Raw genomic sequence first — 16,090 nt, 5'->3', positions numbered from 1 at the left:
CTTATTGGGATGTAGAAAGCAAAGGTTTGACAACATGACTGTGAAAAGTAATATTCATTTAGCGCAAGCTTTAATGGACTTACAGGTTGTTTTCTCATGTCATTTACAGAGAACAACTTGCTGTTGTTCCAATGTTCCTCTTATCTAACATTTTTTTTTTATTTTAAATTGACTGCACAAAACATTTCTATTTCATAAGAGACCCCAATAATTATGACCACTGACTGGTGTTCGTTGAAAGATCGCTTTGCAGATGTTGTCAAGAGAATTCTACTGAATACTAAAATATTATTTCCAAAACAAGAGAGTCCAAATGCTGTGAATTGCAGATTAGGTTAGATTAGATGACTTTATTCACCCTGTATGAATCATAATCTATGCGATGTTTCCCAATTATTGTTTGCATTTACCGAGTTTTGTCGTTTTATTGAAGCTAAACGTTTGGCAAAAAGACTAAATATTTGTGTCGCATGTAATGTGTTTTTATGGGATGGCCTCCCAGTTCTGGGATCGAGGGTTCAATTCCAGGTTCAGAATGTCTAGTTTGGAGTTTGGGTATTCTTACCAGGGTTTTCTCTGGTTCCCCCTAAATGTACTTAGATTTTAAACAATACTTAGATTTTAAACAGTATTTAGATATTAGACAGTATTTAGATATTAAACAGTACTTGGATATTAAACAGTACTTAGATATTAAACAGTAGTTGGATATAAAACAGTACTTGGATATTAAACAGTACTTGGATATTAAACAGTACTTAGATATTAAACAGTACTTAGATACTGACATAGGCTAAAACACCAAACACGACCCTTGTGAAGACAAAAAAAAATGACATTTTAATTGTGGTAGCGTTAGTATTCATCCGATTTTTTTTTTTTTTTTTTTTCAATAGAGAGCCGATTTGGCCGTGTCAGCCATCACAATCACACCAGAACGCGAACGTGTGGTAGACTTCAGCAAACGCTATCTGGACTACTCGGTGGGCATCCTGATGCGTAAATCGGAAGAAAAGATCAACATCTTCTCCCTCCTGGCGCCCTTCGACCTTGCCGTGTGGGCCTGCATCGCCGCCGCCATCCCGGTGGTGGGCGTGATGATTTTCCTGCTCAGGCGCATCCAGGCCATCCGATGCCAGAGTAACGCGGGCGGACACTCGCAGCCTTCGCCCACCACTTCGCTGCAGAGCGCCATCTGGATTGTCTACGGAGCTTTTGTCCAGCAAGGTATGGAAAGAAGTCATTTTTGGCACAATTTGTAGCTGACCAAAAGGATAGAAGCCTTCTGTTTTTTCCACCAATTACTTGAGAGTCTCATTGACTTGAGGGCCACATTGACTTTAAAAATTTGACAGATGGGCGGGGTCAGCACAAGATACGATACATATAAAAAAGTGCACCCGTTAACAGTACATATGAAACATAAACTGAAAAAAGTATTAACATACTCATCACTCATCATTCAAGTAAAAAGTATAAAGTACAAAGTCAAGTCATAAGTAATGTATTAAGAAATATTAAAATATCATTTAAAAAAAAGATGGAAGGGCTGTAAAACACACAAAAAAACAAATAAGAGTAGACAGAGCTACTGACACTGGCTTCCACATGACAGCGCCATCTTGGGGAAGTAAAAAATTTATTAAAAAATTGGACAACATCGGCGGGCCGGATTAAAAAGCTTAGCGGTCCGTATGTGGCCCACGGGCCGTAGTTTACCCATGCCTGTGCTAGCTGGTTGAGCACTTATTTGGCTATGACTAACTAGTTATTTGGCTATGACTAACTAGTTATTTGGCTATGACTAACTAGTTATTTGGCTATGACTAACTAGTTATTTGGCTATGACTAACTAGTTATTTAGCTATGACTAACTTGTTTTTTTTGGGTATGACTAACTAGTTATTTAGCTATGACTAACTAGTTATTTAGCTATGACCAACTAGTTATTTAGCTATGACTAACTAGTTATTTAGCTATGACTAACTAGTTATTTATCTATGACTAACTAGTTATTTAGCTATGACTAACTAGTTATTTGGCTATGCCTAACTAGTTATTTAGCTACGACTAACTAGTTATTTAGCTATGCCAAACTAGTTATTTAGCTATGACTGACTAGTTATTGCCTGCGATTGGCCAGTCACCAATTCACATTGTCCCCCTTTGCCTGGTACTCATACTTAGCTGTGATAGGCTCCAGCACCCCCCTCCAATGATCCTAGTGAGGATATGGACTTCCGAAAATGAATAAATGAACTAATCATTGACTTTTTTTCTTCTTAACTCTTAATAAAATTTCTCCAAGTGCCATAAATTGCAGACTTGCCGCATGAATGGGTTGGTTCCTCCACCCATAAAAAGTCAATTCCACCCCATAATATTTCCTCTTTTTATGACGAGTAGAAAATCATCCGGAATGAAAACAAGCAAATAAGTTTTTGCTGGTGACGAGAAAGTTTTATTAGAAATGTATTTGCAAGCGGAAGACAGACTGCCGCGCTAGCTCCACTTGACTTTCACAACGTACATTTCACATTCGATGACCTTTAAGGATCACTCAAAAGCGCGCATAATAAAAGTGACGGATGCCGGGGCGCCGTAGCGTCTGACAAGGCGTTCACTTCCGTCCCGAGGCCGCAGCTGTGTCGAGGGTGACACACTCAGCCCAAATGCTTCTCTCATCACATCATTTTGGCGCCCGGCTCCGTCGTGGCATTTCCACAGCGTACTTTTGTTTTTTTTTTCCTTTTCCTTTCAAAAACTCAAATGTACCCTGACATTTCTCTGGAAGACTTTGTAAGCTCTTTTTGATTTCATGTTGTGAGCGTAGCGCGTCAGAAATGAAATGTGCAAAACTAACGCCGTGAACTGGCTCAAAAGACATGAAAAGCACAACTATTAATGAAGACTGTAGTCTTTGAAACAAACTTTGAGCTGGTGCTTACATTTTTATGAGAAGTATGAAGTCATGTCAATAATTTCAAACAAAATGGGACGTTCCATAGAAGATGAACTTCACATTTTACGTTAACCAACCTGAGCAAACTTAATAAATAACCATTTACTCCATTAATTTCCTATATATGTTCCCCTTACCCATTTTTTATTGGCCTGCAGCAAATGATGAAATTATAGTTGAATATGGCCAGCAAAATGAGCTTAAATTCCGCCTACATAAAGCTACGCCTCTTAATTTTAACACAAGATGTTGCTGGTTGAATTGTTGAAATGAATGTAGAGAATTACAACTTCAGTATTTAGTTTAACCTAAAATAATAAGAATTACATTAAAAGTAATCCAACTTGATAAGTCAATTTGCTACTGGACATTTTGTCCTTTGTAGATTTTCTATAGACATACATTTTGCAATATTATTTATAGTATAATTCAGGGGTTGGGCAAACTTTTGGACCACATTGACTTTAAAAATTTGACAGACGGGCCGGGTCAGCACAAGATACGATACATATAAAAAAGTGCATCCGTTAACAGTACATATGAAACATAAACCGAAAAAAAGGACTGAAGTATTAACATACTCATCGCTCATCATTAACATGTTGCTGTATATCAGTTCTAATCTGTCTGCCCTGAGAAAACACATCTTGTCATATAAAAAAAACCTAAAATTTAACTGAATATGCATGTCTGCCCACTCACAGGCAGCGACTCCATCCTGGGCTCGGTGGCCTTGCGTATCGTGATGGGCAGCTGGTGGCTATTTACACTCATCGTGTGTTCGTCCTACACGGCTAACCTGGCTGCTTACCTGACTGTGTCCCGCTTGGATAATGCCGTACGGTAAGACACTATATTGACCTCTTGTTTTTTTCTTTGATATTTAGGCTAATTGGGAGCTGGTGAGGGTAAAAACAAAGAATTAGCTTTTTGCATGATGTTGTTTCTGAGGAAAAATGATATCCACATTGTAAGTGGACGCCGTTGTAGTCAAAAATTTAACATTGTAGTCCAAAATGTAACGTTGTAGTCCGAAATGTAACATTGTAGTCCAAAATGTAACATTGTAGTCCAAAATGTAACATTTTAGTCCAAAATTTAACGTTGTAGTCCAGAATTTAACATTGTAGTCCAAAATTTAACATTGTGGTTCAAAATTTAACATTGTACTCCAAAATTTACAATTGTACTCCAAAATTTAACATTGTACTCCAAAATTTAACATTGTAGTTCAAAATTTTACATTGTAATCCAAAATTTAACGTTGTAGTCCAAAATTTCACATTGTAGTCATCAAAATGTAACATTGTTGTCCAAAATGTAACATTGTAATCCAAAGTTTAACATTGTAGTCCAAAGTTTAACATTGTAGTCCAAAGTTTAACATTGTAGTCCGAAGTTTAACATTGTAGCCCAAAATTTAACGTTGTAGTCCAAAATTTAACGTTGTAGGCCAAAATTTAACATTGTAATCCAAAATTTAACTTTTTTTTCACACTAATTTATGGGTATAGTATTCACAAATCGACGACTCAGGTTTATAACTATTGAAAAAAATACAGGTTCCACCAGAGGGCGTATGGCTCAAAAGAAAATGAATAGGTAGACAAGTATACTCGTTGTGTTTATCATGTGATGTGTTGTAATACAAAATTGAAAGTGGGTCAGAGAAGGAAGTAAATCCCAAAGAATGTGGTATTTTACCTCATTAGTCTCATTTTTTTAATCTTTAAAACATATTTCAAGGGCTTTGATGAGTGAGAGAATAATAATGTGTTGAATTTTTTAATTATTGATTTATTTCTAAAGGCGTTTTTATTTTTTTCTGTCCAGTCTTGCATATTTTAGACGCTGCCAACATACTGGAAATCCTAACAACATAAACACATAGAGAATGATAACAATTGAGCAAAACAAAACATATAAAAGCCTGTCAAAATGTTCGCCATACTCAGAAGTAAACGTGTTTCATAAATCATGTAGCTGGCGTGGGATTATTTGCAAAGAAGACGTGGTAATCTTTGTAAACATGAAACAAAACCCGGGGAGGCCTTACATGTTTGTTTGTTTGGGTGAGAATTCCAGGTTGGCAAAAATAAAACGATGCTAGAAAAATGGGAGCCTTTAGGGGGACGAATCAAAATGACAGCCGCAAAATAACAATATTCCACGTAAAAAAACAATAACGCTGAATTTGATCGTTTTTGTTGTTTGGAAAAGGACAAAATTCACAAACTGGATTCGTGGACAAAGAACATTGTAGTCCAAAATGTAACATTGTAGTCCAAAATGTAACATTGGAGGCCAAAATTTAACGTTGTAGTCCAAATGTAACGTTGTAGTCCAAAATGTAACATTGTAGTCCAAAATGTAACCTTCCAAATGTAACGTTGTAGTCCAAAATGTAACATTGTAGTCCAAAATGTAACATTGTAGTCCAAAATGTAACGTTGTAGTCCAAAATTTAACGTTGTAGTCCAAAGTTTAACATTGTAGTCCAAAATGTAACCTTGTAGTCCAAAATGTAACATTGTAGTCCAAAATGTAACATTGTAGTCCAAAATATAACATTGTAGTCCAAAATGTAACATTGTTGTCCAAAATGTAACATTGTCGTCCAAAATGTAACATTGTCGTCCAAAATTTAACGTTGTCGTCCAAAGTTTAACGTTGTAGTCCAAAATGTAACATTGTAGTCCAAAATGTAACATTGTAGTCCAAAATGTAACATTGTAGTCCAAAATGTAACATTGTAGTCCAAAATTTAACATTGTAGGAAATACGTTCAAACAAGCGGTACATCATCCCGGATTTTATCATTAGGACAAATTGACTTCAACGCTAAGGTAGGATTTAAGCTTTTTTTCGGACCACCGAAAAAGCCGGATGAAAAAATGCTCCATCTTTCTAAATCCGATGAGTCTGCCTTCTTTTAGTGTCAAGGTTAAATAAAAAAATAAAAAAGAATCTTGGCAATACTGCAAAGCCTGATTAAAGACGGAAAAAAAACCTTCAACCTGAGCAAAAAGTTCCAATAGAAACTTTTCTAATAAAGTAAGGCTAATGAATTAATTTGATAAACACACCTTATACCTCAGCCGGACCGATCAATACTCCATCCCTTAAAAAAATTCCATCTTTTCTGCTCTAGAAATGATGCTGGTTTGTCCTACTTTTCAAGGGAAAAGTGACATAAAAAGCTTCATATTTTACCATGTGGACTTAACAAGGTGCAATTTGTGAGCCCTCTTTAGTTGAATGGGAGAACGGTAAAGCTCCTTTATGATTATACGAGTAGTCAATTTCTTATGTCCCTCAAGAGAGGGTCATGCTGCCAACAAGATTTAAGAAATTGTCAAATGTAGGCGAGGGCACCCTTTTATAAAAATAGCCCATTCATGTTATCTTAGAGGCAAATACTCCACTGTCAACTAGGGAAGGATTGATCATATATTTTTTGGTGCTCGGACGTTTGGTCGCCGGTCTTTTGGTGACAGAGTTTACTGTTGAAACCAGCTCTCAAAATTATATTCATGAGAGAGTTTAACATCTAAGTACTGTTTAATATCTAAGTACTGTTTAATATCTAAGAGAGAGAGTTTAATATCTAAGTACTGTTTAATATCTAAGAGAGAGTTTAATATCTAAGTACTGTTTAATATCTAAGTACTGTTTAATATCTAAGTACTGTTTAATTTTTAAGTACTGTTTAATATCTAAGTACTGTTTAATATCTAAGTACTGTTTAATATCTAAGTACTGTTTAATTTTTAAGTACTGTTTAATATCTAAGTACTGTTTAATATCTAAGTACTGTTTAATATCTAAGAGAGAGTTTAATATCTAAGTACTGTTTAATATCTAAGTACTGTTTAATATCTAAGTACTGTTTAATTTTTAAGTACTGTTTAATATCTAAGTACTGTTTAATATCTAAGTACTGTTTAATATCTAAGTACTGTTTAATTTTTAAGTACTGTTTAATATCTAAGTACTGTTTAATATCTAAGTACTGTTTAATATCTAAGAGAGAGTTTAATATCTAAGTACTGTTTAATATCTAAGTACTGTTTAATATCTAAGTACTGTTTAATTTTTAAGTACTGTTTAATATCTAAGTACTGTTTAATATCTAAGTACTGTTTAATATCTAATAGAGAGTTTAATATCTAAGTACTGTTTAATATCTAAGTACTGTTTAATATCTAAGTACTGTTTAATATCTAAGTACTGTTTAATTTTTAAGTACTGTTTAATATCTAAGTACTGTTTAATATCTAAGTACTGTTTAATTTTTAAGTACTGTTTAATATCTAAGTACTGTTTAACTTCTAAGAGAGTTTCATATCTAAGTACTGTTTAATATCTAAGAGAGAGTTGAATATCTAAGTACTGTTTAATATCTAAGTACTGTTTACTATCTAAGTACTGTTTACTCTCTAAATACTGTTTACTATCTAAGTACTGTTTACTATCTAAGTACTGTTTAATATCTAAGTACTGTTTAATATCTAAGTACTGTTTAATTTTTAAGTACTGTTTAATATCTAAGTACTGTTTAATATCTAAGTACTGTTTAATATCTAAGAGAGAGTTTAATATCTAAGTACTGTTTAATATCTAAGTACTGTTTAATATCTAAGTACTGTTTAATTTTTAAGTACTGTTTAATATCTAAGTACTGTTTAATATCTAAGTACTGTTTAATATCTAATAGAGAGTTTAATATCTAAGTACTGTTTAATATCTAAGTACTGTTTAATATCTAAGTACTGTTTAATATCTAAGTACTGTTTAATTTTTAAGTACTGTTTAATATCTAAGTACTGTTTAATATCTAAGTACTGTTTAATTTTTAAGTACTGTTTAATATCTAAGTACTGTTTAACTTCTAAGAGAGTTTCATATCTAAGTACTGTTTAATATCTAAGAGAGAGTTGAATATCTAAGTACTGTTTAATATCTAAGTACTGTTTACTATCTAAGTACTGTTTACTCTCTAAATACTGTTTACTATCTAAGTACTGTTTACTATCTAAGTACTGTTTAATATCTAAGTACTGTTTAATATCTAAGTACTGTTTAATTTTTAAGTACTGTTTAATATCTAAGTACTGTTTAATATCTAAGTACTGTTTAATATCTAAGAGAGAGTTTAATATCTAAGTACTGTTTAATATCTAAGTACTGTTTAATATCTAAGTACTGTTTAATTTTTAAGTACTGTTTAATATCTAAGTACTGTTTAATATCTAAGTACTGTTTAATATCTAATAGAGAGTTTAATATCTAAGTACTGTTTAATATCTAAGTACTGTTTAATATCTAAGTACTGTTTAATATCTAAGTACTGTTTAATTTTTAAGTACTGTTTAATATCTAAGTACTGTTTAATATCTAAGTACTGTTTAATTTTTAAGTACTGTTTAATATCTAAGTACTGTTTAACTTCTAAGAGAGTTTCATATCTAAGTACTGTTTAATATCTAAGAGAGAGTTGAATATCTAAGTACTGTTTAATATCTAAGTACTGTTTACTATCTAAGTACTGTTTACTCTCTAAATACTGTTTACTATCTAAGTACTGTTTACTATCTAAGTACTGTTTAATATCTAAGTACTGTTTAATATCTAAGTACTGTTTAATTTTTAAGTACTGTTTAATATCTAAGTACTGTTTAATATCTAAGTACTGTTTAATATCTAAGAGAGAGTTTAATATCTAAGTACTGTTTAATATCTAAGTACTGTTTAATATCTAAGTACTGTTTAATTTTTAAGTACTGTTTAATATCTAAGTACTGTTTAATATCTAAGTACTGTTTAATATCTAATAGAGAGTTTAATATCTAAGTACTGTTTAATATCTAAGTACTGTTTAATATCTAAGTACTGTTTAATATCTAAGTACTGTTTAATTTTTAAGTACTGTTTAATATCTAAGTACTGTTTAATATCTAAGTACTGTTTAATTTTTAAGTACTGTTTAATATCTAAGTACTGTTTAACTTCTAAGAGAGTTTCATATCTAAGTACTGTTTAATATCTAAGAGAGAGTTGAATATCTAAGTACTGTTTAATATCTAAGTACTGTTTACTATCTAAGTACTGTTTACTCTCTAAATACTGTTTACTATCTAAGTACTGTTTACTATCTAAGTACTGTTTAATATCTAAGTACTGTTTAATATCTAAGTACTGTTTAATTTTTAAGTACTGTTTAATATCTAAGTACTGTTTAATATCTAAGTACTGTTTAATATCTAAGAGAGAGTTTAATATCTAAGTACTGTTTAATATCTAAGTACTGTTTAATATCTAAGTACTGTTTAATTTTTAAGTACTGTTTAATATCTAAGTACTGTTTAATATCTAAGTACTGTTTAATATCTAATAGAGAGTTTAATATCTAAGTACTGTTTAATATCTAAGTACTGTTTAATATCTAAGTACTGTTTAATATCTAAGTACTGTTTAATTTTTAAGTACTGTTTAATATCTAAGTACTGTTTAATATCTAAGTACTGTTTAATTTTTAAGTACTGTTTAATATCTAAGTACTGTTTAACTTCTAAGAGAGTTTCATATCTAAGTACTGTTTAATATCTAAGAGAGAGTTGAATATCTAAGTACTGTTTAATATCTAAGTACTGTTTACTATCTAAGTACTGTTTACTCTCTAAATACTGTTTACTATCTAAGTACTGTTTACTATCTAAGTACTGTTTAATATCTAAGTACTGTTTAATATCTAAGTACTGTTTAATATCTAAGTACTGTTGACCGGCGACCAAACGTCCAGTCACATATTTAGTGGATCTTCCGATAATTAGACCCGACCCACCACCCCGGAAATGTATGATAGTTGTTTTCTTAATTTAAAAGTACTTCTAGTCACGAGCAAATGAAATTATAATACGTCATGGTCAGTTATTGTGTCAATTATCCCCGATTTCACACTCCATCAGGGCAGTAGCTTCTCTTTTTGTTGTACGTAAAGGTTGATTAAGTCGTTAATTTAGCACTTGATGGCTGGGTAGAAACTCCAGAGAAATAAGTTCAAGTATGCAAATCAATAGTCCATAAGATTGCCCCTAGAATTAAAGTAATTTAAGCGCTTTAATAACTATATTTAGCTGTCTTTACATTTTCTGTACCACTTATCCATAATACCATTAATACAAAAATAACTGCTTTTAATTAGGGATATTCCCGATCTGATCATGTGACCAAAATTAGACCAACTAAATATCCAGCACAAAGATCTTTACACAAGAAATAAAAATCTGTTTTTTTTTATGTCTTTTTTTTTTCAACCCGACTGAAACAGGCGTCAGATAATAACATAACAAATTACATATTTCTACTCAAAGTTTATCCCAGGCCACGCTCTAAAGATTTCTAATTAAACGGCTGAATTGGCCCGACGTCGTCATCTAAGATAAGCATTTAGATTTCCTTTTGTTGTTGTTTAAAAAAAAAACAAATAAATGGACAATTGAGGCTGTAAAAACAGCATGGTTGCGCTACGCTAATTTGTTGCTTATGTGCAGAAAAATTGATAAAAAAAACTGTTTTTAAAGTATCCAACAGTTCCGTTTCAACTGGGGACTCAGTCATGAAACTAGCATGAAATTGGAGGGTAAATTCATTAAATATTTTTGTTGTTGTGAATTACAACCATTACATTGACGGGACATAACATTAGACACACTTGTGTTAACTCGCAGTAGGATTTTTGAATCATTTTTGCCAAAAAAAAACAGTTCAACGCTGTTAAATTACTACGTTTTGCCCCCTACTTTTCCTCATCAGAGTTTTTAAATATCAGTTCACCTCGAGTTGTTTTTTATTGCATGAAATTGACAGTATAAAGTTTATTTTTGTCATTTTTTCTGATGGCACAAGTGTACGTAAATCCACGCCCCAACGGAGCTTATTTCAACCCCCAAAAATCTCATTTTCTTCACTGTGCCTTCATTACATTTGCATAATGGCGTCACCAGAGAGTCATTTTCAGATCGGCAGTTTTTGTTCATGAAAAGCACATTAGCGCATGTTATTATGAGTCGTTAATGGCCAATTGGAGGGATTAATGCTGCAGTCGTTTTTGGATGCTAAAACATGGATTTTTTTTTTTTTGGCGTACTTTGCGTGGGTGTCTTGGAATCGGGGGGGATGATTTTGGGCGTCGTTACAGGTGTAGATCATTTGTTCGAGTAGATCAATGAGTATTAAGGAGAGTATGCATGTAGATGAGTCTAATGGTCATAAAATTATGATTAAAAAAGACGCTAGAAGATATGATATTTAGATTTTTTTTTTTATAAATGGATCAAAAGTACTGGATTAAAAGCCCTGAATATTTCGTTTTTTATAGATCTAAAACATTATTTTATTTTAGCTTTTTTTAAATATTTTTTTAGATTTTACAAAATGATTTTTGAACTAAAAAGACAGAAAAAATGATTAAAAAATGTCAATTATTGATTTAAAAGGGGGGGAAATCAAGAAATTTAACCTTTGTTGTATATTTTTAGATTTTAGAAAATTATTTTGAACTAAAAACACAGAAAAAAATTATTAAAAATGTCGATTATTGATTTAAAAGGGGGTAAATCAAATTTAATATAAATCTATACTCTTCATTTGAATTTGATCCTAAAACAGAAAGTCACCACTCATGATTTACTTTCCCGGGCCACACAAAATGATGCGGCGGGCCAGATTTGGCCCCCGGGCCACCACTTTGCACTAGAGTTAGCGGTTTTTTTTTGGCTTGGAAGTCATAACAACAGACCAGATATGAACAAAGAACCATTTAAACCTTTAAATTCTGTGCAAAACATTCAAATTTCATATCAGTAAGAAAAAATAATAACATCACAAAAGATCCTCCTACTGGCGTCCATCATTTTTCCTGACCAAGGTCAGTTAATCAAAGACAAGAATTTGAAACGCAACAGAATAAAAGACTACATTCAAGGACAACTATACTACTGAAAATCAGTCTTTTTACTTCCTAGATACTTGTTCCACTCTAAATCTTCTGCCGCCATTTTCCAGGTCTTTCCAGGACCTGTCCAAGCAGGCGGACTTAGCATACGGGACGGTCAGAGACTCGGCGGTGTACGACTACTTCCAAGCCAAAGGCACCAACCCCTTGGAGCAAGACAGCACTTTTGCCGACCTTTGGAAGACCATTAACAAAAATAACGGTTTTGAGCACTCTGTCTCAGGCCCATTCGAAGGCATCAAGAAGGTAAGTGTCCAAAAACTTGATTTTAAGCAATACTCAGGCGGTTTAAAAGTTTATTTTGTCAAAAAAATTGGATTTTCAAGCACTGTGGCGCTGATATAATATTTTCTGACTTTCCTGTTCATGAAATATAGAAAGAGCAGGCATATGTAAGTCAGAGAAGGTGAAATCTATAATTGAAAATCTCTGTTAAGACCATGTTTATAATGAGGACGGCACCCCGTTGAGTGCGGACTTCCACTGAGTCCAATTGCATCAGTACCATTCCTAGTCTTGGGTTGAGGGTTGATTGACGTTATGGAAATGGAATATCTAGATAAGGGGTGGGAACATTTTTGGGCCTGGGGGCCACATTAAAAATTTGCCAGATGGGCGGGGTCAGCACAAGATACGATACAAATAAAAAAGTGCATCCGTTAACAGTACATTTGAAACATAAACTGAAAAAAATGACTAAAGTATTAACATACTCATCACTCAGCATTAAAGTAAAAAGTATAAAGTACAAAGTCAAGTAAAAAGGAATGTGTTAAGAAATATTAAAATGTCTTTTAAAAAAATGGAGATAGATAGATTAATAGTTCCGTATCTTAGCCATGAAGTATAGGATGTAATGAGTAAATTTGTGGCCGTCAACCAAAAGTGAGCATAGTATATTTGACTATTTTCAAAGCACTACTAGTTGTTGTTTTTCTGCCAAGTCGTTTAAATAAGCAAAACGGCCTGGTGGTGACACGAAAACGCCTATTTTGCGAGGGCGAGTTGACTTCTGGACTTTACGCCGTCTTAATGAGACGCGAGGTGCAGAAGCTCCGTTTCTCGCGTTTGTTGACGGATGTAAGGGCACCACAGGGAATACCGTACTGTCATGGCGGCGAAGGCGACAAAAACAACAAAGCGAAAATCCAAAAGCATCTTCGGCGGAGCTATTTGTCGCTATTTGTGTACGTTTTATTACATTCAAATTGCAAGTTTTCTATCTCAATTAAAACCTCGAAAAGTAGTTCTCAAACCTTCTAGACCAGCTACTACCATAACCGCCATATTGGAATTGCCATTCTAACCATTTATTGTCATCAGTACATTAATGTTAGTTGTATTTATGACTGAATTAAACACGAAACCAATCAATGCTCCCAATCACAATTAGGAAATTAATCGCCTAAATAAATGCTTTGTTAGAATTTAATGCAATTGTTTTTAATGGAAAAAGTTAAAGATAACTGAACTGTAGTTAAAAAATGTACTGTAAATCAAAAGCCAATTATTATTTTTCAAAAATACAAGTTGAGAGAAGCCTTTGAAAAAAGCGCCTTAGCAGCTGTCAGGTTATTTTTGGTGTTTTTTTTAGTCACATCATCAGGATATTTTGACAATTTGACTGAGGGAAAGTTCACCAAAGTTGAATTATAGGATGTAATGGAAAGGAAAGACAAACATATATTTTTTGACAGTAATGTAACACTTCAGGCAGCACAAAAAAGTCATTTGTTTTTTCTCAGGAAAAAAAGTTTTTGATTTTTTATTGTTATGCTACGCCGTCTCGTGTAATGAGCCAGGATTATTTTTGTTGTACTGAACAATTCCAAATTGATCTCTGTCAAAAAATCAATGCCACGCATGGTTAGTCATGTTGTTTTTGTTGTTTTTTTCCGGGCTCAAATTTTTATCCTTTGTGTATTTTTTGTGTTTTTTGATTGTTTTTTAAGGTGGGATATAGAGAACAAAGTAATAGGAACAAAACAGCAGAACCATAGTTTATCTAATGTCTATAAATAGACAAAAATCTAAAGAATTTTGTCCATAAAAGGTCAAACCAATGGTTTAACCACCAAAAACAGTACAAAAAAGTATCTTGGACGAAATTAACATCAGATCCCAGTCATAAATACCAGTTTTTTTTTGTACTAATGCACTTTTGGCGATGCTTTGTTTGAGTTTTTGATCAAAACAACATATTTCCCGGCTGGTCCACTTCCTCCGATACACTCAGTAAACTCAGAGAAAAATAAAGGCTTACATCCGAGTAATTTGGAGTACATATTAAGACATATTCAGCCCTCTTTTCAGATAACACAATTGAAAAAAATCACAATATAGAAGCTAATCTTACGTTACATCACTTGGTAATGACTACGATATTCTGGACAACAGCAAATCGGGCTAAAAATGCCGTTTTGCGCTTTTTTGTTCAATTATTTTGGGCTCAGTGATTCTGATAGTATAAGTTGAAATACAATTATACCTGAAGTTGTTTTTCAAAATGTTGCAGCTTGTTGTCGCCCAAACCCAAGGGTGCTTAAGCCAAAAAATGCTAACAAACTTTGAATGTAAACAAAGGTACTGTCAACTGATGTTTTTTGTGATCCACCCAGGCAAAACGAGAGTCCTACGCCTTCCTTTGGGACATGGCGGTGGTGGAATACGCGGCGCTAACCGACGACGACTGCACGCTGACAATCGCCGGCAACAGCATCAGCACGCGAGGATACGGTGTTGCTCTACAGCACGGCAGTCCTTACAGGGATCTCTTCTCTCAAAAGTACGTACTCGGCGCTTCGTTAGCGCCATCTCGCCGCCTCGACGTGAAGGCCCCGCGGGTCACGGTCTTGAGTGCGGGGGACAATGGCTGCGTTTCGCCACCTCGTCCAAATGTATGTACCGTATTTTCACGACTATGAGGCACACCGCATTATAAGGCACACCCCCAATGAATGACATTTTTCCATATATAAGGCGCACTGGATTATAAGGCGCACTGTCTATTTTGGAGAAAATTTAAGACTTTTTAGTGTGCCTTATAGTGGTGAAAATATGGTAATTGCTATTAACTTCCAGGTATGAAGCAATCACTACTTTACAGTCACCTCTAGAGCCAGCCATTGTTGATGTTTTGGATTTTTTTTGTATAAAATCTTGCAGTGGGGGAGGAGCTATATGATGGAAGATGTTGTAAACTAAGATGGCTGATCTGCATATTTAACAGTATTGTTTCAGTTCAGGCGTTTGTGTTTTTTTAATATCCGACAGTGGTGGTTTTTCGTTTTTTGTTTTCTGTTTTTTCCATATATAAGGCGCACTGTCTATTTTGGAGAAAATGTAAGACTTTTAAGTGTGCCTTATAGTCGTGAAAATACGGTATGTTAAGGCTTTTCGTATTAAACTTAGCGAGGCGGGATGCGTTAAAACTAGAAGGCTGAAGGAAATGGGGATATACTAATGTGCTGCTTTCAGGTGAGAGTTGTTGCCTGGCAACCTCACAGCCATCCACTGAAGCCCAAAAAAAACCAACCATGTATTGGATGAGTATAGCGAAGGTGCTTTTTGTAAGAATCATGGAAAATTTGGTGGTTAGTGCAGGTAATTTGTGATATTAGCCTAATGTTTTCTTTGTCTTTCAAGAGATGTACGTTTTCAGAACAGATGAGGTGAGATGGGGAAAGGATGTTTTGCATTTGGTCATGTGACCTGTAGTGAGACACAGGAGGATTTAGAGGAGGACTTGGAAATGTGAGCTCTCGTCTAGGAAAGAAAGGCTTTGCTTTTTCATCCTAATGTGTCTTGTTGTTGTGCTTTTTTTTAGATCAAATGTTATTTGGACTTTAATGAATGTTCACTCCGTAAACATCAAATAAAAGAAGACTTTGCTAACCCTGTTATTTTTAAAAAGTATCCAACCGTCAAGACAATTTAACTTTTTGAAAGACTCTAACGTTCATGTTTTTGTAAACATGAGAGAGAATTTAGTCTTCGTGATTGTGAACATCAAAGACACCATTCTCTTTCGATTGACAGTTCCTCAACTTGGGGAAAAAACATTAGTTTTTACCCGGGTTGGAAATCGTTTGCCGTGCGCGGAGATTCTTTTC

General features: G+C 33.8%; 1 protein-coding gene across 3 annotated transcripts in view; it reads left to right on the top strand.

Annotated features, from left to right (window-relative positions):
* grid1a (glutamate receptor, ionotropic, delta 1a) overlaps positions 1–16,090 on the top strand; it is a 186,479-nt gene that overhangs the window by 153,852 nt on the left and 16,537 nt on the right. For all 3 annotated transcript variants that reach the window (XM_077729383.1, XM_077729380.1, XM_077729382.1), the window contains 4 exons: positions 897–1,227; positions 3,667–3,805; positions 12,029–12,224; positions 14,597–14,763. In XM_077729383.1, the coding sequence (XP_077585509.1) occupies positions 897–1,227; positions 3,667–3,805; positions 12,029–12,224; positions 14,597–14,763 (833 nt within the window). The remainder of the gene's footprint in view (positions 1–896; positions 1,228–3,666; positions 3,806–12,028; positions 12,225–14,596; positions 14,764–16,090) is intronic.

This window comes from Stigmatopora nigra, chromosome 12 (genome assembly GCF_051989575.1).
Source record: "Stigmatopora nigra isolate UIUO_SnigA chromosome 12, RoL_Snig_1.1, whole genome shotgun sequence".
In the NCBI taxonomy this organism is placed as follows: domain Eukaryota; kingdom Metazoa; phylum Chordata; class Actinopteri; order Syngnathiformes; family Syngnathidae; genus Stigmatopora; species Stigmatopora nigra.
The sequence above is the reverse complement of the archived record's forward strand: the minus strand, read 5'-3'. Positions and strand labels throughout refer to the sequence as shown.